The sequence below is a fragment of the Podarcis raffonei genome, chromosome 1, assembly GCF_027172205.1.
Source record: "Podarcis raffonei isolate rPodRaf1 chromosome 1, rPodRaf1.pri, whole genome shotgun sequence".
NCBI classification, from domain to species: Eukaryota; Metazoa; Chordata; class Lepidosauria; order Squamata; family Lacertidae; genus Podarcis; species Podarcis raffonei.
Genome location: NC_070602.1, coordinates 44,717,293 through 44,741,943, shown reverse-complemented (window position 1 = coordinate 44,741,943; position 24,651 = coordinate 44,717,293). Strand labels below are relative to the sequence as shown.

General features: G+C 41.9%; 1 protein-coding gene across 3 annotated transcripts in view; it reads left to right on the top strand.

The window, feature by feature from the left end:
* The window catches only part of VPS39 (VPS39 subunit of HOPS complex), a 29,768-nt gene extending 12,867 nt beyond the window's left edge, over nucleotides 1-16,901 (top strand). For 2 of the 3 annotated variants that reach the window (XM_053383643.1, XM_053383634.1), the window contains 16 exons: nucleotides 110-230; nucleotides 1,612-1,741; nucleotides 2,447-2,589; nucleotides 3,454-3,597; nucleotides 4,321-4,462; nucleotides 6,032-6,118; nucleotides 6,619-6,692; nucleotides 8,072-8,170; nucleotides 8,447-8,564; nucleotides 8,978-9,106; nucleotides 9,735-9,837; nucleotides 10,552-10,597; nucleotides 12,011-12,160; nucleotides 12,513-12,647; nucleotides 12,865-12,956; nucleotides 14,815-16,901. In XM_053383643.1, the coding sequence (XP_053239618.1) occupies nucleotides 110-230; nucleotides 1,612-1,741; nucleotides 2,447-2,589; nucleotides 3,454-3,597; nucleotides 4,321-4,462; nucleotides 6,032-6,118; nucleotides 6,619-6,692; nucleotides 8,072-8,170; nucleotides 8,447-8,564; nucleotides 8,978-9,106; nucleotides 9,735-9,837; nucleotides 10,552-10,597; nucleotides 12,011-12,160; nucleotides 12,513-12,647; nucleotides 12,865-12,956; nucleotides 14,815-14,890 (1,789 nt within the window). In that variant the 3' untranslated portion in view covers nucleotides 14,891-16,901. The remainder of the gene's footprint in view (nucleotides 1-109; nucleotides 231-1,611; nucleotides 1,742-2,446; nucleotides 2,590-3,453; nucleotides 3,598-4,320; nucleotides 4,463-6,031; nucleotides 6,119-6,618; nucleotides 6,693-8,071; nucleotides 8,171-8,446; nucleotides 8,565-8,977; nucleotides 9,107-9,734; nucleotides 9,838-10,551; nucleotides 10,598-12,010; nucleotides 12,161-12,512; nucleotides 12,648-12,864; nucleotides 12,957-14,814) is intronic. The other variant, XM_053383653.1, reaches the window with a different exon arrangement.
* Nucleotides 16,902-24,651: the final 7,750 nt, after the last annotated feature.

Below are 24,651 nucleotides of genomic sequence, written 5' to 3'. Positions count from 1 at the left end.
GAATTATTATTTTTTACATATTTATGAAGCAAAGGGGAGGGGGGAAAGTCCTTTCATTTTATTATGATCATGTTGATAACCCAATTTCTTTCCTTTTTTTTCTTTTTAGTACAAATATTGTGTATGTCGCCAGCAATCATTTTGTTTGGCGCCTCATTCCGGTTTCCATTGCAACCCAGATCCAGCAGCTTCTTCAAGATAAGCAATTTGAACTGGCTCTGCAATTGGCAGTAAGTGGCAGGATGGGAGCATTTTAAATCTGTATTGATTGATAACTTCTGTAAGCTACTACCTATAGTAAAAGCTGCATCTAATACACAGCCTAAATCCCCTGTTATTTGAGTGTCTTGACGTTAAACAACTCCAGAATTTAGCATTCATCTGGGTCTGATCAGTGTCTGGGGATGGGTGAGTGTCTGGGAACCATGTATACATGACTTGCTACATGATGTAAGAAAAGTAATAATAAATGTGCAAGATATGTGCTTCTAGTATGTATATTTATTTACAGTCCATGGCTCAAATTCCCTTGCAGTCCTGTTTAGTATAAGCCACTTTTGTGAAAAAGAAACCTGCACTGGGAACATGTGACTTGCCTAAGGCAACTCTGTGACCTTTAGGTTTTTCAGAAATTAGCATAAATATTTGGTAGAACAATCAGTTGATTATCCTTCTTTCAAGATGATGCGATGCATTCCCTTTTTTCCAGATTTAGTGCTATGAAGTTTTTAACATGTGGTTTGTTTAGTTTAAATATTTGTAACAGTTATACTGAGAATGAAAACTTCTCTTGCGGTGCAACAACTGCAAGATAAAGGAGTGGGGAAAGACTTCAGTTATAACTTTTACTGGGTCAGCTGCTTATGAAGATGGGAAGGTTTGGTGTTTCTGCTGAACTCTCTGAAGAATTTTGTACAGTTCAATACTTTCTTCCTAGAAGCATACTTGACCTGATAACAGGCATTTGTCTGAATTACGATGTTATCTGTCTGTCAGAAACTCACATGACAGATATATCTGTCAACACAAAATGTTATTGATTGCATATACTTGGATTAAATAGCAGTTACTAACTGGAGGTTTTTATCAACAAGCCCATGATTCCTCCATGTAGTTTATGAATAACGGTGACTACATGATTCCTCCATGCAGTTTATGAATAACGGTGACTCTTCGTTGCGAGTGCCAAGTGTTCTCTTTTCAACTGAAATTATATTTTTGGATTGCAAAAATGTTGTGGGGTCAAAAATACATGATATGAGCAGTTTACATTGATGCCTGGGTGCAAGAACAAATTAAAATTCTCAGAAGCATTTGTCGGTATTTCTCACTCGTGTGCATGAGTGAAACAGGATACATGCGATTCAGACTTGAGCTGCTCTTGTTACTGTATAAACATAGATAGAAACCTTGTTTCTCCTACCGAAGCACATTCCTCTTTTTTACTAGTACTTTTTTACTATTTCTGAACAGTTTGCTTAAAACTGTGTGCTTATGTCAAGAGGCTCACAGCCTTTACACTTATGTATTTTCTTTTAAATACTGGAACCATCTTACATTCTTTAAAGAGTAACACTTCTTAAATCTTTTGCCTATTTTTGTACTTGTTAGGATATGAAGGATGACTCTGATACTGAAAAGCGACAACAAATCCATCATATTAAGAATCTGTATGCCTTCAACCTTTTCTGCCAAAAGCGCTTTGATGAATCGATGCAAGTCTTTGCAAAGCTTGGGACAGGTAAGTTAGTTGTGTAGCCTGGACTTAATAGACAGATAGGTATGGGAGATTGCTGTGACCTCTAAAGTCTTCAAAGCAGAATGGAAGCAGAATGATATTGCACTAGGTGGAATCCTAATGTCCACTGGAGAATGACCTCTCCTAAAACAGTTCATGTTGACCTCAAGATCACAACTAAAATAACATCTACTTAATGGCAAATTCACATGGCATTGAGCTGTGGTCACTGGTCAGACTGGAGGAAAGCAGCCTATGGCTAGATATCAGGAAATGTGTCCTAAAGTACCCATGTGGAAGGCCACTTGAAATTCTTATGCATGGCAAGTGTGAGGCTTCTGTTGTATGAGACATCCCTATAGCTCTGGTCCGACCAGATTGTATACTTTCAATCCATGTAGTAATAAACTCTCAAATCTTATATCTCTACCACTCTCAATGGAGCTACCATGGAAACATTTACATGGAAACATTTACCATCGTCTGTGAAAGCTGGCCATAAGAACAGTTGGCCAAGGGACCAGTTTGTTGATGGAAGCTGTGGAAATGTGAAATTTCCTGCCTTCCAACTTCCAGTCTGAGATCCTTGATATTGTTTATGGTAACTTGTAACTGGAAACTTGGTGGTATTGAGTTTGAAAACGGAATACACTTTGAAGTATAGTTTGGATTTTTTGTGACTTAACTACAGTCATATATTTTGTTTAGATCCTACCCATGTCATGGGTCTCTATCCCGAACTGTTGCCCAGTGATTACAAGAAACAGCTCCAGTATCCCAACCCTGTTCCAGTTCTGTCTCCAGCAGAGCTGGAGAAAGCACACTTGGCACTTATAGACTACCTAACACAGGTAAGTGTTTAGTGGCTCCTTGAGCATCCTATTTTTGGTAGTAGATGGTCTTGTGACTGTTTTGACATTGCAGGACCTCCTTGTCAGGGAAGAGTTAGAAGTTTCCATGTTTTCCCCAAGGGGGGGGGAGGAGAGCAGTGAATCCAACAGAAGAGAGCAACAGGAACAACAGGGCGGGACAGGATGTTCCCAGGAAAGGCAAGGGTTAAGTTCTAGCTCAGATTGGGAGGAGGGGAGATACAAGCCAGCTCTAGCCAGGAGGTTAGAAAAAAGAGCGCGAAAGCGAAAGGGAGGGTGCCTTCGCCATTTTGAGAGTGGCTGGTCACGGAGAAGCAGAGCTCAGAAGGTATCTGAAATAAGTGACTCTGAGGAATAATAGTTAAGAACCGTTTATAAGATTGTTTTGTTAATACGCAATAAAAAGTTATAAAAGAACAAGAAGCGTTTGTGTGGTGATCTGAAGAGGACAACGACCAGTCCTGACACTCCTGAAATTATTTTTCATGTGGGTGGGATTCATTATCATACGCTGCGTCAGCTCTTTCTTTGCTGTTCATATAGCACTGTCAGCATATACAGTACTGGACAGAGTAACAAACATATAAAAGACATCTCCCTCTGCCCAGTGAGCTTAAGTCTAAATGTTGACCATGTGCAGAGAGAAGGGGGAGGGGCTTCAAGGTTAACAGAATATTAGAAAAAGGAGAAGAATGGGAGAAGCCAGTACAACAAGAACTAACAAGCAAATGCAGTTTGTCTGAACCCATGTGGATAAAAAGGTTGCAGTCACATGCAGTTTTTCTCTGAGGTAATGTGGGTGAGGAGTGGCATGACTTCACTTCTTTTGACTCTTAATTTCTGCAGAAAAGAAGTCAGTTAGTGAAAAAGCTGAATGACTCAGACCATCAGTCCAGCACTTCTCCCCTCATGGAGGGGACTCCCACCATCAAATCAAAGAAGAAGCTGCTGCAGATCATTGATACCACTCTGTTGAAATGCTACCTCCATGTGAGTTCTCTGCATTTTCTGAAATGCATGTGTCTTCCTCAAACCAGGCATTTAGGGTTTTGGTGTTGGAAACTCAGGACTAATAGTGGCAAGGGTTTAGATTGAGTTTAAGTCCCTCTTTAAGCTTAAAATACTAAAGGTGAAAACAGACACAACACTTTGGGGCACCTACACTTATCTCAGATCTTTCCTGGGTGCAATCTAAGCTGTGGTCAGTATCTTCTTTGAAACTCTTCACAGCTGAAATATATCCTGCTTGCCTTTAAATTGCACCAAGATTTTTAGAGGACATGAATATTCAGAGGAGAAATTAAATATATGATCGGTTTGTTTTGGTCATGCTGAATCTTAGTAACTGTCATTTGGTCTCTGTTGTTTGCTGTTGTTTGTTCTTAATACGACAACAGTCTCTTACTAAACAAGAAAAGGGGCCAGTGGAATTGGTTGTCTGGTTGTTTGAGATACAAATCTGAATATGAAGGAAAGTGCCTGCATGATTTTTTTTAGGAGGAGAGTAAATACCCTGGAATATTATTGTTTTCCCTTGCTCTTTGCTAGTAAAAGCACATAAGTACATAGCCCTACTACATGTGAAGACTTGTTTTTAAATAAGTACTTAGATTTTTAATAAGTATCTTCCTTTTCCTGGTTCTAAATGCATGCCTCTTTTGGTTCATAGTAAACTGTTTCTGATTCCCTCAAATTGCTCCTCCTTACTGACAGACCAATGTGGCCCTAGTGGCACCACTGTTGCGACTGGAGAACAATCACTGCCACATAGAGGAAAGTGAGCATGTGCTCAAGAAAGCTCACAAATACAGCGAGCTGATCATACTGTATGAGAAGAAAGGTCTGCATGAGAAAGGTAAGTTCTGTGGGATGGGAATCAATTGGTATGTAAGATAGACTTTGTAAATCTGGCTTAGATCTATCCTAGCTAAAAGGTGCCCAAAAGTATTATTTAATGACCTCTGCCATTTGGATCACTTCAAAAAATGTAGCTTCTATATTGTTTGGGGCACGTTTTCCTAATGCCCCTTAGATGTGTTTTTATTTAGGTCAGTGATACCCGTGTAGCAGGTTGGCCCTATGCATCATGTTATGGTCTCTCAGTTGTGGGGAGAGACAGGGAGGGGCAGCAGCATTTGAAGGGACGGAACTGACAAGTAGGTTGCTAACACCAAGTTTCAGGATTTGAATATATTATTATTATTTACATTTGTTTGTTGCCTTTTACCAAAAAAAGTGAGTCTCAGAGTGACTTAAGATAAAATACAACTGGTAAAAACAGTGGAAACTAGAAAGTTAAAACAACAGATAATACAAAATATCTAAAATGCCCATCTAAAATAACATAATGTAAGTCATACCCACCCCACTAAAAGATGAACTCTGCCATAGAAGCCATAGTTATCAAAGGCCTGGGTGGATAAAAATAGATAATGATGGCATGAGGCTTTCTAGTATAAAGATACAGAGCTGTTATTTGAAGCCGGGGAGGGATGGGGGTGGGCAGCTGCATTGAGGGGATCCTTTAGTTTGCAATCTCAACAGACCTATTGTTTTACACTATTTTAACTTTTTAGTTAATTGCAACTTTACAATATTAAATGGCTTCATAGGGCAAAGACAAAGCTACATCAAAAGGATACCCTTGATGCTGTGAATTTTATCTTTTTGTGCTGTTCATGTTTCTCTTTCAATTAACTCTTACTGGATAGCCATTCTACTGCTGCTGCTACGCTCTTCTGTTAGGGAACTGGTTTTAGGGCATTTTGTTTCCCAATACTTCCATATCCAGGGCAGAATAGCATAGGGAATGGCAGACAAATAAATTCCCAGAGGCAGGTGGAAAAAGAAAGAGGAAGCATGCAAGAAGCTGTCATAGTAGCATATATTACGTTACAGACACGTGGATGTTAAAAATAGAATTCAAAGTACTGTCTTGACCTTTTGCTCAAGAGTGAACAGACTCCTGGCCTGTTGGATCTAGTTTGGCCAGCAACCAGATTCTGGTGCAAACCACATACAGATAGAATTAAAGAATAGATTCCATTCTGAGCCTGAAAACTTGTTTTCAGTGCTGGAATTGAGGTGAACTTGCTGTCTTTTCACACAAAAGTTCAATACTACTTAGTTTTCTTCATTTCAGCAGTCTAATTTAGGTGGGGAAAGTCATTTTGTTGCTGCTGTAAACAATCGGGACTCAGAAATTCTTGCCACATGACTGCAAAGCACCCAGAGATTTACCAGTAGATCCCAATCTACCTTCATGCTCATCCCCACCAAACATTATTGTGTGTGTTTGTGTAGGGGAAGACTACCTCTGGTTTGTCAGGGCACAAAACACACAGTTCTTCATATTAACTGAGGAGCCTTGGTCATGGGTAACTAAAGGAAAATCCCAATAGGTCTTTCTTCTGTTTTTCTGCAGCTTTGCAGGTGCTAGTGGATCAGTCAAAGAAAGCTAACTCCCCCTTGAAGGGCCATGAGAGGACCGTGCAGTATTTGCAACACTTGGGTGAGTGCAGCTGAATATACCTTCTGTTTTCACAACTTGTCCTACCTTTCCATGGAACAAATAGATTGTGATGGCTCACAAAAGACAAATGGGAAAAAACCACCCCACACTCCAAAATAATTCACAGAATTATTTATGAGTCAGTTTCGTAAATTTGGTTGACCATACAGTAAAAATATGAAAACCTGTGGACATCAGTCAACTCAGCCCAAAATTTTAAGTGAAGTGGGTTCTCTTGATCTCCCAGAGATGGAGTTTAAGCCTGATAGGCTTCTTTAGGAGCAGCATTAGAAATTATGGTGGCATTAACAGCCATGTCCTAATATTCAGAGAAAGGCATCCCAGCAGGGTAATTTTTCCATAAAAGGGACTCAAGGTGGCTTGTAAAAAGTGCCTTAAAAAAAAATTTTTTTTTAAGTGATGGATCTAGCTGTCATTTACACCTTACTCTATAGCTTGCAGTCTAGTTCAATTCCATTTTGCTTTGTTTCTTATTCTAGGCACAGACAACTTGAACTTAATATTCTCCTATTCTGTTTGGGTACTTAGAGACTTTCCTGAAGATGGATTGAAAGTAAGCACACTTGGTCACATTTGAAAATAAAGGTGGAGAGAATTAGGGTGTGCCTACTGACTGCACTGATAGTAAAGCAAATAGTATTAGGCAGATCCTTCTAATATTTCGCTCGCTTAGTTCACACTCATAAGGCTATCATAATTGTAAATAAAGGGCTGCTTTAAGTGTTCTGGGTCCACACAAAGACCCTTATGAATTGCTCTTAATAGTAGCTTTCCCTGTGTGGCTATATACGGCCTCTCTCACATAGATTTGTAAGCACTGACCATTCTACCTCATGTGTCCAAAAAGGAAGCTGCTGCATATACCGTATTTACTCAAGTCTAATGCACCATCAAATCTAATGTTCACCTTAATTTTCAGAACCTTGAAACTAAAAAAAGTATTTGCTGGCAAATGTAAATCTGCCATTGAATCTAATGCACACCTTAATTTTCATAATTTGGCCAAAAAAAGGTGAGCGTTAGAGTAAATATGGTAATATCTACCATAACATGTTGACAGAAGCCACACTTACAAGTTAGCAATAACTCAGATTATCTGTTTATATGCAGCAGCTTTGCAGTACTTGAAAAATGCATTCCCTTGGTTTATTGAAAGCTTATCTCGCTTATCCTTACTTACCAGTAATGTCTAGAGTTGACTAATGAAAGCAAAAAGAAGCTGTGAAATGATATCTAGGGTACATCAAGCCCACAATAGCTTTTTGAACCCAGTCACTGAAAGACAGGATGAAGTTGGTAGCTCTGAGTGAGGTTTCATCTTGAGTTGCATCAGTTCTCGTTGTTTGGTTTTAGAAGACAAGAATTGCCTGTTGCTGTGCTGATTGTGGCCTGGTTTGCACAACCTGGTAAAATAAAACTATGACTTACCAAGGCCGCAAGCAGTTCTAGAGAAGAACTTCCAGTCAAGAACAAACCTTGACTACAGCTTGTGGTTAGGGCGGGGAGAGCTTAACCAAAAGTCCCAGTTCACATGACGTGCTAAGCCAAACCCTGGGTTAGTTCAGTGTGGCACAATAGTAAGACTAGGAAGAAGCAAAGTAGCTGCAAGTTCCTTTCCAGAACCCGGTCAATAAGTGGAGGTCATGAATGCATGCGATATCTCAGTTTAAGTTTTACACTCAGTTTTACACTGGCTATAGAATGCTACTTGCTGATACAGAGAAGTAGGGCAAGAGGTTTACCCGCAATGTTCTGTGTTTGTATATTGTGCTTTCAGCTGGAGAAGGTTGAAGCTTAGTTGCTGCTGCTCCTTCAGAAAGATATTGTGTGTCATTTTGGGGCTTGTGAATTGAAGTGTTTGACTTCCCTTGGAAAAACGAGTGTAAATGTACACAAATTAACTTTGTGAAATTCAACCTTTTTGACTGGCAGATATTTACAGAAGATCTTCCTGAAGTGGAATCGCTTCCTCGAAACAAAGTCCTCAGTTTCTTGATAGAGAACTTTAAAAACCTGGCTGTTCCATACTTGGTAAGAACTCATGCTGTTACCTGCATGCCCTGTTCTGATAACAGCAATTTGTGTCTGACTTCTAGGTCTATCTGACGCAGTTTTTGAAGGTGAGCAAATTATAAACATGTAGCAGTAGCTAATCCAGGACGTATGTAGCCGGTTTTGTAGGATTCCTGGTTTATATGAAGGAAGAAAAAAGTGGCTTCTCTTGAACACACATTGAAATATTGATGGGAAGAGGCAGGGTCTTCTACGGTCAGCTGTCATACATGGGTTGTGGACATGTATTTACAGGAACATATAATCCAAACCTGGGAAGAGGCTGGTTCAGAGTTCCACAACTGCCTGATTCAGCTCTACTGTGAAAAAGTGCAAGGATTAATGAAGGAATATCTCAGCTCTTTTCCTCCAGGTATTTTCACCCCTCGTCTACTTCAGTGTGCCAAAATAAGAAACTATGGGACAAACTATGGAGAAGAGGTAGTTGAATAAAAGAATTGGAGGCAGCATGCTTCTGAATACCAGTTGCTGGCAATTGCAGGTGGGGAGAGAACTGTTGGATTGGCCACTGTGAGGACAGGAAGGTGGATTAGATGGACCTTTGTTTTTAAACACAAGGGTGATTCTGTAGATTGCAGACTGTAAGCAGCTACTGTTAGGTAATGTATCTCAGTTGTGCACTATTAGGAACATTATTAAATTTTACTTTGCATGAGATGTTCAGAAGCATCTTTGTTTCAGTGGGTCTCTTGTCTAGTGGGAGTGGGACTTCAGATAACTTCATTTTATGGCTTCACATTTGGTGATGTTAACCATCTGTTTCAGATAAACCACCGGTGGCAGCTGGAGAAGAGGAGGGGGAACTCGGAGAGTATCGGCAAAAACTTCTTTTCTTCCTTGAGACTTCCAGTTGCTACAATGCTGAGCAGCTCATCAGTGACTTCCCCTTTGATGGTAAGAGATGGGGCAGCCATATTGATCTCCTTCATTGCTGGGGGCAATTAGCTATAGTTATTGCAGTGGAATCGTATTTTTCTTTAGTCCTTTTAAAAAAACTTAAAGACATTTTAAGTGCTGGAAAAGAGAATGTAGCAGTTATCCATGTCTCAGTAATGTAAAGGGATTTCCCCTTATTATTATTAAATTTTATATTGGTACCCGCTCCATCCTCCCAAAGGAGCCTAGGGCAGCATGTCTGTGTTGGCCTATGGTGGAAGAGATGCTGCATAATGGCCCATTATAAATACATCTGATACTGTTGATAGAGGACGATTGACTGTTTTATGTGAAGAACAATGTTTAAAATGCTCACTGTTTGGCTGAAAAGCTATGGGTAACTGAAAAGTGGTGTACAGAGGAATAAAAACAACAACAACCAACAGTGTGATGCTACTGATTTCTAGAATAAACTGAGCTCTTCCTCTTCCTTCTGTCCAGGTATTGTAACAAAAGATGATCTTCCTCTGCTACTTAGTTTGCTCTTGTCATCTTACTCATTTGACAAATTCCCATAGCCAACTTTGCAGAATTGTGTTGCTGTTGAAGGCAATAATAGCTACTTTTCTTCTACTCCTGCCTGCAGGCCTCCTAGAAGAACGTGCTCTGCTGCTGGGACGGATGGGAAATCATGAGCAAGCTCTCTTCATATATGTTCACATCCTGAAGGATACAAAAATGGCTGAAAAGTAAGTTTTTGCTTAACAGCAACACTTTGTTAGTTTTTAAAGAAGCAAACCAACTTAGTACGTTCTTACCTGTTTAAGTGGGAGGTGTACGTAGTCATTTCCCACCTTAATTTGTTCCCCTCTGCATCGGGGGTCGCCAGCCTTTGTGGCACATCTGCAAACAACTGTTGCAGGCACCACACACACATCGCAGCCTATTGGAAAGGAAATGAGCCTAATTTGAACAAATGAATGGTGGGGAAGAGAGCCTTGTGTGTCTTAATTGTAATTAGCAAAGGGGTCCTAGTAGCCAGTTCATTAACAGTCTTAAGAACATAAGAAATTAGCAGGTGCACTTACCAAGCGACCCTGGTTTGTTTGTTTTGTTGCATAGACATATGATTCATTGTGCAAATATGTATGCATAAATATGGCATAGAAAAATGTTTTAATCCTGGAAAGTATTTTTCTTTCTTACATATGATCAGACCTTTTTAACATTTTAATTTGCAAACTGAGAAATCAGTTTAAATGCCTTTCCAGTTGATAGGCATCCATCTGCCTCGGGAGACAGTGGAAGAGTTTGCCTTTGGGGGTAAAGTCAAACTATTGGTGGAAGGTTGCAGCACAGTACTCACTGATAATTGTAGGGTAATAAGTCAAAATATGTAAATTTTAAAATAAGCTGGACTTCAAGGCCACTCTGAGTTTCCTGTATATGCTGTTGTGTTTCAGTTACTGTCACAAACACTATGACAAAAGCAAAGATGGCAGCAAAGATGTGAGTAGCTTATTTTCTGTTATCTTGGAGTTTACAAAACACGCTTCCTTTAATTATCCTGTTTCTGTTACATAGTTTGTAGCATCAACAAATTTCATGGCAGGTAATTGGAGTGAGTAAAAGATTTTATGCCCAAAACAAATGAGCTTGCAAGACTTGAAATTTTATAAGTATTCAAGTCATTTAAATACTCGGGTGTTTCTCGGTATGTGTGTGCAAATCAAGTAATCTCTTATTTCCAAGCAAATTGCTTTGGAAAATATATTGTTGTATTTGAAGCAACTTTGCACCCTGCAGCGGTGAGTGGGGCTCATTGCCAAGGCCATCATTTCTCCCCTGGTGGAGGAGCTTCATCTGCCTTGGCTTCCTAGCATTATATTGCTACAAAACTTGTTTCAGGCAGTTACTGCACAGGCGTGACTGAGCTTGTGCGGTTTCAGTTGGCCAGCCTCACACAAAAGGCCCCCTTTCTACCCATTAATCACAGTTGTGTGTGAGGTGGGAAAAGGAGTGGTGGCTTGGCCAGCAGGAGGCTATGTAGCTAACAGAGGATTAAATGGAGGGTGGAGCAGGGCTACTAGCCACAATGGCTGCGCTCTGCCTCTACGGTCGGAGGTACTACAGTGGAATCTCGGGTTGCGGACGTAATCCGTGACAGAGGCATGTACGCAACCCGCAGCGTTCGCATCCTGAAGCGCAGGTCTGCGCAGGTGCAGTCGCGATTTGGCGCTTCTGCGCATGCGCAAAGCACAATTTAGCTCTTCTGCGCATGTGTGAGAGGCGAAACCTGGAAGTAACCTATTCCGGTATTTCCGAGTTTCCCGCGGTCCGCAACCTGAAAACACGTAACCTGAAGCGTCTGTAACATGAGGTATGAATGTAATGCTTCCGAGTACCAGCTGAACAGGAGGGGAGAGCACTCTTGTGCTCAATTTCTGCTTGTGGGTCTCCCACGGATCTGGTTGGACACTGTAAGAACAGGATGCTGGACCTGATGGGCGGGCTCTTACGTTTTTACAAGGAAATAGGTGTGTTTGCACGCTCACACATTTATGTCTGCTACTTAATTTTACCTTTGTACAGTAGGATTGTTTCTACACGTATGCATTGCACTATACCTCCCATTGCAGGCATAAATACCTAAGGGTGTTGCAATATACTAATTAGTGCATTTCTTTCGCAGATAAAGATCAGCTTTAACTTCTGAAATAAATGGGAAACACTTTTGCCAGGAGCGCTGTGGACTCTTGTTCATGCCATTTGAGCAAGAGCTTATATAAAGCTGTAAATACTTCTTGGTCAAGATAAGAGTTTTGTTATAAGATGGCACTGTCTCTGTCGTGTAGTGGCATACTTAGTCCCAGACATTTTGGAGTGGATTTTAAATACAGTGGTTTGCTTTGTGTCAAACAGGTATACTTGTCTCTTCTCCGGATGTACCTCTCACCACCTAGTGTTCACTGCTTGGGACCAATCAAGATGAAACTATTGGAGCCTCAAGCCAATCTCCAGGCTGCATTGCAGGTTTTGGAACTTCATCACAGCAAGTTGGACACTACCAAAGTAAGGATTATTATTTTTTAATGAAGCACACCGCATTGTGGAATGGAGTAGATATGATGCAAGAAACCTCTATTGCATATTGCATTAAAATAAACTAGCTTTTGTGTTTGAATACCCCTTTTTCTTCCACAAGCTGCTTGAAGGGCCACTTCCTTTGCAAATAAAATTAAGCTGTATCCAGAGAATTTGTTTTTTTAAAGAGCTAACGTACACGTAACTTGTGAATTTATTTATACCAAATTTTGCAAGATATATTCCTCCCCCCGCCCATACAACCATGAAAAGTTGGAATACTGGAATTGTATTTTGGAAGAATCCTAACATATTAATTTCCCCTTGGTTGTATCTGTAGGCAATAAACCTCCTCCCAGCAAATACTCAAATTAGCGAGATTCGAATCTTCCTGGAAAAAGTCCTTGAAGAAAATGCCCAGAAGAAAAGATTCAGTCAAGTACTAAAAAACCTTCTCCATGCTGAATTCCTGAGAGTATGTTGTTAATGTTACTTCTCCATATTTATCAAAGGGAATGTTTAAAGCAAATGTTGGGCTGTTGTATGTGAGGGGGTTGTTTGGTAGAGAAATTGGTAAATTGTAATACCAAAAAACAGCAACAATAATTAGTTTAACTGTTATGAAGGTAATTTTCATATTTCTTCAGGGTGTGCGGGAATGTTCTATTTTATTTGTTCTTATTTTGCCATAGGTACAGGAGGAACGGATTTTACACCAGCAAGTGAAATGTATAATCACAGAGGAAAAACTTTGCAGTGTGTGTAAAAAGAAGATTGGAAATAGGTATGTGGAAATTGCTACTCAGTCTGATTTTTTGCACAATTTTTGTGGAAGAGCAGCAGTGGGCTAGGATGCCTGCCAAGGCATTCTTAGAGTGTACAGTTACCGTATTTTTCGCACCATAGGACGCACTTTTTCCCTCCTAAAAAGCAAGGGAAAATGTGTGTGCGTCCTATGGAGCGAATGCAGGCTTTCGCTGAAGCCAGGCTTCAGGAAGCTATCCGCTAGCCGTGGGAGACCCAGCTCTCCCATGGCTAGCGGAGCGCTGCATTAATCCCGAAGCTTGGGGCGTGCGGAGCTCAGCGCGCCCCAAGCTTCTGGGTGCCGGCAAGGTCTCCGCTAGCCGTCTAGACCTTGCCGGCACCCAGAAGCTTGGGGCGCGCTGAGCTCCGCAGCCCCAAGCTTCGGGATTAGCGCTCCGCTAGCCGTGTCTAGGCTGCGGATAGCAGCCTGCTTCCCGGAGCGTCGGGCGCCCTGAAAGCAGAGTGCCCGGTGCTTCGGGAACACATCCGCAGCCTAGGCAACCCTGCGGGAGGTCCCGCAGGGATGTCTAGGCTGCGGATAGCAACCTGCTTCCTGGAGCGTCGCGCGCCCTGAAAGCAGAGCGCCCGGCGCTTCGGGAACACATCCGCAGCCTAGGCAACCCTGCGGGAGATCCCGCAGGGATGTCTAGGCTGCGGATAGCAGCCTGCTTCCCGGAGCGTCGGGCGCCCTGAAAGCAGAGCGCCCGGCGCTTCGGGAACACATCCGCAGCCTAGGCAACCCTGCGGGAGGTCCCGCAGGGATGTCTAGGCTGCGGATAGCAGCCTGCTTCCCGGAGCGTCGGGCGCCCTGAAAGCAGAGCGCCCGGCGCTTCGGGAACACATCCGCAGCGTGGGGAGCCTTGCAGGAGTTCCCTGCAAGGCTCCCCACGCTGCGGATAGCAGCCTGCCGCCCGGCGCGAGGGGCGCCCTGAATCAGAGCGCCCCTCGCGCCGGGCAGACATCCGCAGTGTGGGGAGCCCTGCAGGAGTTCCCCGCAAGGTTCCCCAAGCTGCGAATAGCAGCCTGCCGCCCGGCGGGCGGGGCGCCCTGAAGCAGAGCGCCCCGCGCGCCAGGCAGACATCAGCCAGCCCCACAAGCTCGGGGGACAGCAGGGAGGTGCAGCGCCACTATCCCGCTGTTCCTCGACCTGGTTCGGTTTCCCTGACCTGCTTTTGGGGGGGAAATAAAGGGAAAAATTTCTTCCTTTATTTCCCCCCAAAAAAACTAGGTGCGCCCTATGGTTCGGTGCGTCCAATCGTGCGAAAAATACGGTAATTCTCTGACAATGCACTCCTAAGCATGTTTATTCAGAAGAAAGAACCGCTAGATTCAATGAGAATTCTTCCCTGATAAGTGGGTATCAGGAGGGGGGGGCATGGTGGTGGAATTCACTTGGCTTGCCTCTTAGTGTGAACTTTTCTGAATCAAATAAGTGAACTGACATAACTATCCTTTGGAATTCATGCTTACTCAACATTTGTGATACTGTTCTTCAAAAAGGATGCACAAAAATGCATCATGGAAACTACTATATGTCTTTGGTTTTTGGAATTTTTGAAAATATCTTTTAAGTCTTGCCAAACACTAGATAAGCCACCTACTAGCAAGAAGGGAAGGAAACATGCACACGATGCTACAGGAACACAAAGGAAACACTAAGAACTGCAGAGAGAAAGGGTGGTTGAGATGTGACCTTTCAAAAAGTATAGATTTTTGTAAAGAGGAGCCTGTTCTGTGTCCTTCTAAAGATAACTAAACCAAGTGGCGTTTTTAATATTATTTTAAAATTATTAAGATAACCAGATAACTTGATGCACCGACCTTTTCTCTTCCTATAGTGCCTTCGCCCGCTATCCTAATGCAATAGTCGTGCATTATTTCTGTTCCAAAGAAGTGAGTGCAGCAGACACCTGAAATGATTGTCATGTGGACTGCAGAAGCCATGGTGCTTACCTGGAAGGAGAGTGAAGAGAATTGGAGGCATTGGAGAAGTTGGAGGAATCTTCTGAGGCATGTTGCTTACAAACAACTTGAGCCCCACGTCGCTTTACCAGATGACTCGCCATGTAATCTGCCAATGCTGGCATAGTAGGGGAAACTGACATCTAACTATTATTTTATATACTTGGCATCAGGTTAGCCTCAGAGCACTTCAGCATGAGGAAGAATGAAAGCTAAATAGCAACGAGATGCCATCACACTCCAGTTTTTGTAGCAGTTCTCATTCCAAGGAAGACCCAAGTCAAATTGTCAAGTCAAGCAAGGCAAAAATGCATTTTGTGTTGGATTCTGTATTCTGATCATAGTTGGGGAAAATTATATGATTGTTTCATCAGCATTACATTGAGATCCACTTTTATCAGTCATTTGGAGGCAGGCACTTCCAGAGAGGCTGTACCTAGATTTCCTTACTGCTAATGTTGTATATAAATAGGCATTGGCCATCGAACCTTATCCTTTGTATTTGGGAGTGGGTATCACCACTGATATAAAAGTTCCAAGGGAACTAGTCTAATAACAATATGATCAGAACTGGAAAATGTGTATTTTTTGTTTTGTTTTTTGAGAAGCATGTAAATATGAATGAGCATAATATTTGCACTGTGTATAGTCACTTCGATTATGAGTAGAATGAAAAGTGACAATGATTTTTCTGAAGGGAGGGGGAAGTAGCATCTGCACTTGTACCAAAAAGTTAAAGGAGCAACTTCTTTAAAAATCAGATTTCAAAGTGGGTGTGTGTTTTATATTGAGCACCTGGTCTACACTTTGGAGTCACTATTGTGTTGAAGTGGTTAAGTCTTCATGAAAACTCCAGCTTTCGAGTAATGCAGACACTTCCATTGCAGTATTTTTAATTCCCTATTATGTTCCCACTCGTTGTCCTCTGTAGCTTTGTTGTATCCTCATTGCTGTGATACTGAAAAATCCTGGGCCCTTGTAGGTTGTAATGTTATTGTCTTAACATTATTTTTAAAAGCCTAATCTTTTATAAAGGTGATAAAGATGAATTTGAGAGTTCAGCAGCAGGTGAACAAAGGCTTGTGATAGGAGCAATTGGTTCAGAGGATCTGAATGGGGAAGTTATCTCAACATCCCATAACAGCTATTTATTATTTTTTAGTTTTTTGTGACTGTAATCATTCAGTGATTTATAGTTTTTGGCAGAAAGTCACCATAGTTGAGGAAATAAAAGTTAAGGAAAAGCCTTTCTATGCTGTTTTGATTTCACTACGTGCTTGGTAAGATCCTAAGATGAATGAAACACTAGGATAAATTTAGTGTGTAATTTGATCTGCTGCAAAACAGCTTGGCCTTTTCTAGGAGCTGCTTCCCTGGCTACCTTAAGTACACTGTCCAGTGAAGTCTGTCCTCAATATCACATCTATTTCTGTGTTATATGCAGTGAATACCAACTGTGTCTTACTGCTGGGTTTGGGATTTGTTCTTCTGCTAAGATTAAACTGATTTTTGGTACTTTGTTCCCTTAAATTCATAGAGTGTCAATGCATTATGTTTGTTGCTTTTGTTCAGCTTCCTAGACAGGTACTGCAGGTGAAGACTACACGAGATATTAATATGTAAAGGACAGCAAAACGAAGTGTTTACATAGAAATTATTATTTGTGCAGTCCATTCTGACACAGATTAATGATATGTCTGCTGCCAGTAAAGCCGCATGCTCCACTGAGGCATCTCAAGTGTACTTTTCTCCTTCACAGAAAAGCTTTTATGTGCCTCGATTCAGCTTCATTGCATACCTTCTGCAGAGAAGTGGCTTACGCTATAATTGCCTGCTGGTAGCCTTGCACAGTGTCTGGGATTCACTAACTGTACAACAGGTTAATTTGAAGCAATAAATTATAAATATTTGGGAAACCTGCATATTCTTTCCCCCCTTAAAATAAAATTTTATATTGTACTTCCTTTTCAGACTTAGCTGTGTGTAGTCTCAAACATTAATTCTTGTCATTAAAGGTTTTTTATACGGGTTGTGTGATTCAGACAAAGGATGTTGCCGATCTAGTTCCCAAAGGTGAGGTGCAGTTGCTGCACTACAGAATTGTTGCTGTTCAAACCTGAACCACAGGATCTACCTGTATTATGACATTCAGGTTTTTTAATCATGCTGTGCTATTATTTCAGAAGCTGTTCACATTTAGCCTACATTTTCAAGTATGGCCTTTAAACAATATTTTGCTGATATATGGAAATACAAGTTGGAAAACTTCTTGAAATGATAACAGATTTTCATGTAGATAATGCAGGGTTAGAAGTAGTAAATGAAACTTTCCAGAGGACAGTTATTTCAATTGATTCTTTCTCAAGCAGTTTCATTAACCTTTTAATAGGTCTACCCAATCAGGCAGTGGTGTGCAAAGTATTTAGGTTTCCATTCTCCTGAGCATTCACGATGTGTTACTTGTAGTGTAAGAGTCATGACCTTTCTCATTATATTGCCAATGCATTAGTGACATAGACATGGTATCTGAAGAAGTGTGCATGCACACAAAAGCTTATACCCAGAACAAACGTAGTTGGTCTCCAAGGTGCTACTGGACAATATATATATATATATATATATATATATATATATATATATGTTATATGGACATGGGGTGTTAGGGGATAAGTAGTACGTTGTGCTCCTTCTGGGGTAGTTTGTCCACCTTTGGTCCCCACTTTGCACTCCACTCTCACCTGTGGCTCCTAGGAGCTGTCAGCATGTGACAGCAACCACACCCCAGGAACAGCTTTGACTGGTTGGCTAAACCAGGTGAGAGTAACTGATGGGTCTCAGACTCTTGGTGAGTTGCATGCGATTTCCATCGCATCCAAAGACAGGTTCTGGCAAATTGAGTGGATGAGACCTATAGTGGGTCCCAGCAGTCCAAAAGGCAGTTTCTGCATGTGCTATAGAGGGGCAGATGGGGCTTGTCCGCCTAGGAAGGTAGGCCATCTAGAAGGAAAACTCTGATCCTAAGCCTCTGCTACCTAGCACAACATCTCCAGGACAAGAAAAGGCTAAGGAGTAAACCCTACACAAATATGGAGTGGAGTTCCCTAAGATGGTTGGATGGCACCTTGTACGCCTCCTTCCAGTAACCCCTACAGCCAACTTGTGCCGCATCAGCAAGGCCGAGAATGAGGTATTGTCATTTGAGTCGCCCAGGACCTCCATGCACACTACCCAGGTTTGCACCCCAGGGAGGTAAATTCATCCCCAGAGGCACATCCCATTACAGTGGTGCCTCGCAAGACGAAATTAATTCGTTCCGCAAGTTTTTTCTTCTTGCGAGTTTTTTGTCTTGCGAAGCACGGTTTCCCATAGGAATGCATTGAAAATCAATCAATGTGTTCCTATGGAAACCGCCTTCAGACCAGGTCCGGGGACAGTCTGTCCCCCGACCTCTTCTGAAGGCTGGGGGGGGGGGACAAGGGCTTTTCTTCCCACTGCCAGCCTTCAGAAGGCTGTTCTGAAGGCTGGCGGTGGGAAGAAAAGCCCTTCTCCCCACCTCCCACCCCGCAAGCTCCGGGGACAGGAGGGCTTTCCTCCCGACTGCCAGCATTTTAAAAGCCCCCAGGACAGCGGAGGCTTTCGCTGCCGCCCGCCAGCATTTTCAGATCGCCCCAGGACAGCAGAGAAGTCTCCGCTGTCCCGGGGGCTTTTAAAATGCTGGCGGGTGGCAGCGAAGCGTTTGCTGCCGCCCGCCAGCATTTTCAGATCGCCCCGGGACAGCAGAGAAGTCTCCGCTGTCCCGGGGGCTTTTAAAATGCTGGCGGGCGGCAGCGAACACTTTGCTGCCGCCCGCCAGCATTTTAAAAGCCCCCGGGACAGCGGTCTCTCCGCCCCGCCGCCAGCCTTCGGAGGAGGTCCGAGGACAGTGGGGAAGACGCGCTGCGCTTTCCCGCTGTCCCGGAGATTTCCCTATGGGCTTTCGTCTTGCGAAGGAAGCCCATAGGGAAATTCGTTTTGCGAAGCGCCTCCAAAACGGAAAACCCTTTCGTCTAGCGGGTTTTTCGTCTTGCGAGGCGTTCGTCCTGCGGGGCACCACTGTATCTCTCAAGACAGACAGATGCCAACAGTGACATGGAAAGTAGTCCGCTCTAATTCTTTTTAGAGATTGAGCATATGCTGAAAGAATGTAGATGGGTAAACAATCCTTAGAACCCCATTGGTAAAATAACATGTGGATTGTAGTAAGGCAACTAGCTCAGGCTCAGGCTCTCGGTATCCTATAAAGAGGTCAACAAACTGGAACTTGGAGATGTGTTCTCATGACCACTATTCTGTAAAAATATGATCCAGTTTTTGCAATTATTCAAAAATCCCTGCATTTTAAATTTCTTTTTAGTTTCCCATTCCACAGGACATTGGAAGAATAAAGATGCTAACTAAAGAAATTTCATAATCTCTGCCATAAATGGTTTTCCCAGAATGCTGATACATGATTATTGAGATGTACCATTTTTAAATCAAATAAGCAAAACAGATCAATCTATTTATGTTCACTGTCTACAAGTACTGATTTAAGAAATATGGATTGTATTCAATGTGTAATATTAAGCAGATTGTTGTCTTAGCACAAGGTTTTCCTTGCACAACTAAACAATCTTTCCCTATTTGCCCTCTAAATTTGGGAGTTCCCCTCAATCCTCCAGAATAGATTTGGGGATGGTAGGGATGGAATCCTGTTGTGCTAGCATTAATCCTTGCACTAGCATTAACTGTTTAGTCCATGCAACAACGTGTCAATATGACTCAATATTTGGAAACGTTATTTCCAATGAAGACACATTTGAATTGTCTCCTCTACAGTGGTTTAAAATGGATCATTAGACAAAAGAAATAGCTCAGGGTCAGGATTGCCATACGTCCGGAATTTCCCAGACATATTTGGAATGCTGCAGCCGCAAGCAGTGAAATGTCTGGGAAAATCTGGATGTATGGCAGTGTTGTTTTTGCTGATTTTCCTCAGAAATAGCTCAAAAACATCCAATTTCTTTGCGAATTAACTGTAGAAGAGAAATACATACCATAAAAACGGAAAAAGTCTTAAAAGAGCAGGAGCATATGTTACAGATCTATATGCTGCCTGTAGTCTACGAAGTACAGGAAAGCGAGCTACTGAAGATCTTGCTGCATCAAGTCCACATCCAATAAGGCCAGCTGCTTTGTCTTGTTGGCTGCAGAAGCTACAGCCAGTGGTGACTACAGGAAACTTAATGGTTTACTAGCTAAACTTATAAATGCTTGCCTCACCTTGTGGATGGCAGCTTCTGTTTATTAGACAAGAATAAGCAGCTGAGTTCCTAAACCTCAGAAAACATCTTTTTTCTATGGATTCCAAAGTAGACTTTTTAAGTATTGTGTGTGCGCGCACGCACGCACACACACAGAGCATATGTATTTGCACCATTTCTAGATTGAGCAGATTTCTGTCAACCAAAAACTTTGTGTATTCCGCACATTCTTTTGTAGGTATTGAGTAAGTTTTGTGTTGTCAGTTTAATATTTTAAGAATTGCAGGAATTAAAGGAATACATTTTCACCCAGGCAATAGCAGAGGAAGTACAACAGAACTACCACAGTACTGGCAGAAGTGGGCAGTACTGGCAGACTCTAGTCATTCTATGCATCTTGTTTGGGATATGTTTAAATCCATTACTTTTAACCTGTTATCATTAGTTTCTCTCTTCAACTAAATTTCCTTTCTGTCCTTAGTGTGTCTTCTAGCTTTCCAACCTAAACCCTGCAACAATCATCCTAGACCCTTCCTTGTGTGCCTCCCCTATGAGAGGTCAGGAGGGTGGCAAAATGAGAACAGGCCTTTTCTGTGGCAGTACTGTATAGAAATTTAATAATAATATCTCAACCACCACGGACTCACAAACTTTTGTAATGCATTTGTGTATTTGTCCTGACCATTTTAGCCCTAAGACACACAGTGGAACTTTCAAAATATATCTAATGAATAATGCTGCCACTGAACAGCTGCACTGAAATCATTATTGTCTACAGGAGTTGAACTTATTAAACTGTAGGGAGCTTGCATAAGTATTGAAACACATTTGTAATCTCCCTTTCTCACTTGGGCAATTATTGGATGTGGTTGCAGCATTGCCTTTTGCACTACTTTGTATATCTCAGTAGAACAGTGGCAGAGGGCCAATGGTGCACCAAGGTGAGAAAAAAAATAACAGGCAGAGTTAAGCTGCAGTATGCACAATTTTTGAAAGCACTGAAATGTTGGCATGATTAATGAATTTGGGGTGAAGTGTATAGATGCCTTCTGTCCTTTTTGTAAGCGAAAAACAAAACCAACCTTAGCTGTAATTTTTAGCTTTCCCATTTGCATTTGTAAATGACAGGTGTGTTCTACGTAACACCAAGGTTGTGAAAATAAATATGAAGACACGTTCAAGAAAATTGAGGTATACATCTTGCAGTCAATGGACTTCTTTTGTGCAGAATATTGACCTCTGTGGTTCTAATTTCAGAAATAATATAAAACGTATTCTAATACAGTGGTACCTCAGGTTAAGTACTTAATTCGTTCTGGAGGTCCGTTCTTAACCTGAAACTGTTCTTAACCTGAAGCAACACTTTAGCTAATGGGGCCTCCTGCTGCTGCTGCGCCACCAGAGCACGATTTCTGTTCTCATGCTGAAGCAAAGTTCTTAACCCGAGGTACTATTTCTGGGTTAGCGGAGTCTGTAACCTGAAGCGTATGTAACCCGAGGTACCACTGTATTCAAAATTAGGTAATAAATACACATATGTTTTTACTTGACCAAAGAATCCACAAGTCCATTTAAAACCACAAAATAAGAAGTTATAACCTAAAAGCCAAACTACAAATACTAGGTCTGTGAGCAAGCACAAGATTTAACTTGTAGCTGGATCTGCTCTGTAGTGGTCTAATTTGTTCTGTTATTTGGATCTGAATCTGATCTGTTAAATCTGAAGCTCTGTTTCATTCCCATTGACTATAATGAGGAATCTGTAAATGGCTATTGTTTTTCCCCCTCTTCACATAAGTGGATGAAATTTGATGAGAAAGGAACACGGATTAAGCCTTCAAAATTCAGAGAGACTTGTGCAGGGAAACTTTAAAGTTTCTAACTTTATTTTCTGTCAGAATTCAATGCATATTGCAAAAACTGACACCCTTTCTTTTTTAAAATTGTTTTTACTTAAAGGTTTTCATGGATAACAAAAGTACAAATAATGTCTGTTTTCAGTTCATAGTCTTCTACAGGACAGTTACATTTGATGTGAGACACTGCTATCTGCATTGTGAGCTTGGGGGAGACATATGGAGAGAGAGAGGTGTGGGGGAGAAGGTGGGTAGTGTTTTTTCCTTCTTTTGCATAGTGCATGTGGGAGGTTTTGTGTCAGCATCACGTGGATAGGTCCTTTATCTATTCATTTATTTCTGTTGGCGATGCTGAAGATTGGGAGCCGAGAGTATGGTTGGTTGCATTGGGTTGATTGCAGTGAGTTTTGTTTTTGTGAGTGAGTGGGTGATAGCTGTTGGGTCAAATTAGCCGTATTGATCCTACAACGGCAGACTTCAAACTGGGTGAAAAATAGCAATCACATTCCCTCCCTTAGTTTGAAAAACATGCATGAGTGCCCCTACATAAGAAACCTGTTAGCATTTGGACAAATAGGTGCAGAGGGCATCATGCTGGCTGATTTTACTTTTATCATGGAAAGGGTTTTGCGGGTGAAGAGGTTGCCATTCCTCTTCCTGGAAGTACTCCTCATGACAGCCTTTCCATGAAGAAAAAAGTGAGTGCTATGATTTTAGTTGTTGGCAAGGAAAAAGAACAATTGGGAAAGAAGTAGGCCACCCCAACAATGAACTCTACTTCTGCCCTGCAGTCATAGCCAAAATTTGAAGGAGCCTGATGACCCACATGGATAACCTGGAAGTAAAAAGGTAAAAGGGTGAATGACCCCTGGACAGTTAAGTCCAGTCAAAGGCGACTATGGGGTGCGGCGCTCATCTCACTTCAGGCTGAGGGAGCCAGAGTTTGTCCACAGACGGCTTTCTGGTTCATGCGGCCAGTAATGACTAAACTGCTTCTGGCGCAACGGAACACCGTGATGGAAGCCAGAGCACACGGAAACGCCATTTACCTTCCCGCCACAGCAGTATCTATTTATCTACTTGCACTGGGATACTTTTGAACTGCTAGGGAATTGCCTCTGAGTGCACAGAAGTAGATAAGTATAGGGTTGTGCTACAGTCTTTATTTAAAGTGATGGGTTGAGTTCCTAGAGAACAGCACTTCCTTCCACTTCTGGCTTTCCTGCTGTGGGGAATGGCTGCCTCCCACATGAACGGACCCCAGCCGTGCCAGTAATTCAGGGCTGATATGGGGGTAATTAGCCCTGGCAGACTCCCCAGGGTGGGGGAGGACTGTCTCACAGACCCGCGGATCATCCGTGATCTGTCGGCTAGCATCAAGGTTTGCAGGGGTCGAAGAGCATGGCACAGCTGGCACTCTCCAGAGCCACTCCTACATGCAGGGATACCTGTTCCTTAAAAATTAATAAGATTTGACCAAAGAACAGGAATGTTCTGGACTGATAGAGGTAAAAGAAATAATCTGCTGAATTATACAGTCACTGGATGCCAAACTCTTGACTTCAAAGAGACTCAAATCTTGACGTTTGGATTAAAAGAGGTGAGCGGCTGCTATTCCTTTGTTTCTTTGCAATTTGCCATCTCATGATTTGGCGAACTTCACCAAGGAAAAATTAATTACTTAAAGGATACGCAGGAGGGGTAAAAATTATTTGGAAGTACAGTTGTACAGTTCTTGACGGGAGAGTCTGAATTAGAATTGATAAAATAAGATCAGACCTGGAGACATCTGGGACAGAAGAGGGTGCAAGATGGTGGCAGTTGCTGTTGCGTACAAAAAGAACAAATCTTGTTTTGAGGAGGCCGGAAATATCTTTGGATTACAAAAGGGTGTGTTCTACATAAAAATGCGTGTGCTTGCAGGGATTATATTTATATATGGTTTAATCTAAAAAGAATGCAGGTGGATTTCCAACTTTTAATTGTGACTTAGCGGTGTAGCCACTGGCAGAAGTTTTAATCAGACTTGGCAAAAGATGAAGGAGGCTTGGACTGAGAGAATGGCGATTGTGACACAGATGAAATAGAAATGAACTTTCCCCCTCAGGCGGGGGGGGGGGGAAGATATCTGGTGGATTATAACATGGGAAATTTCACATCATACAGTACATTTCTTTGCATGGATTACAGTTATAAGAGGTGAAAAAGAAGTTGAATTTCAGGTCCTGGCTGCCCCTCTAAGGTACTGGGGCGGGGGCAAGTTTTGGATTCTGAAGAAACTGAAAGATCACCAAAAGATTGCTTTGTGAAACTTTCCCTACAGCATTTTTTATTTTCTACGGAAGAACTCAGTAATAGCTTCTCTAATACTCTGAGAGCTTGCTACGTCATTAATCTTTGTACTGAAGGAAAGTTGGAAAACAGCTCAAAGCCAAAAAACAAGATGAAGGAATGAGGGGAATGAAAGGACTAGCGCTGGAAAATAATTGCTGGGTAACAACACAGAAACAACTCTTCTGCATGCTAACAGCTAAAATGGTTATGCTTTAAATAATTTTAATAACTTATTGTTCAT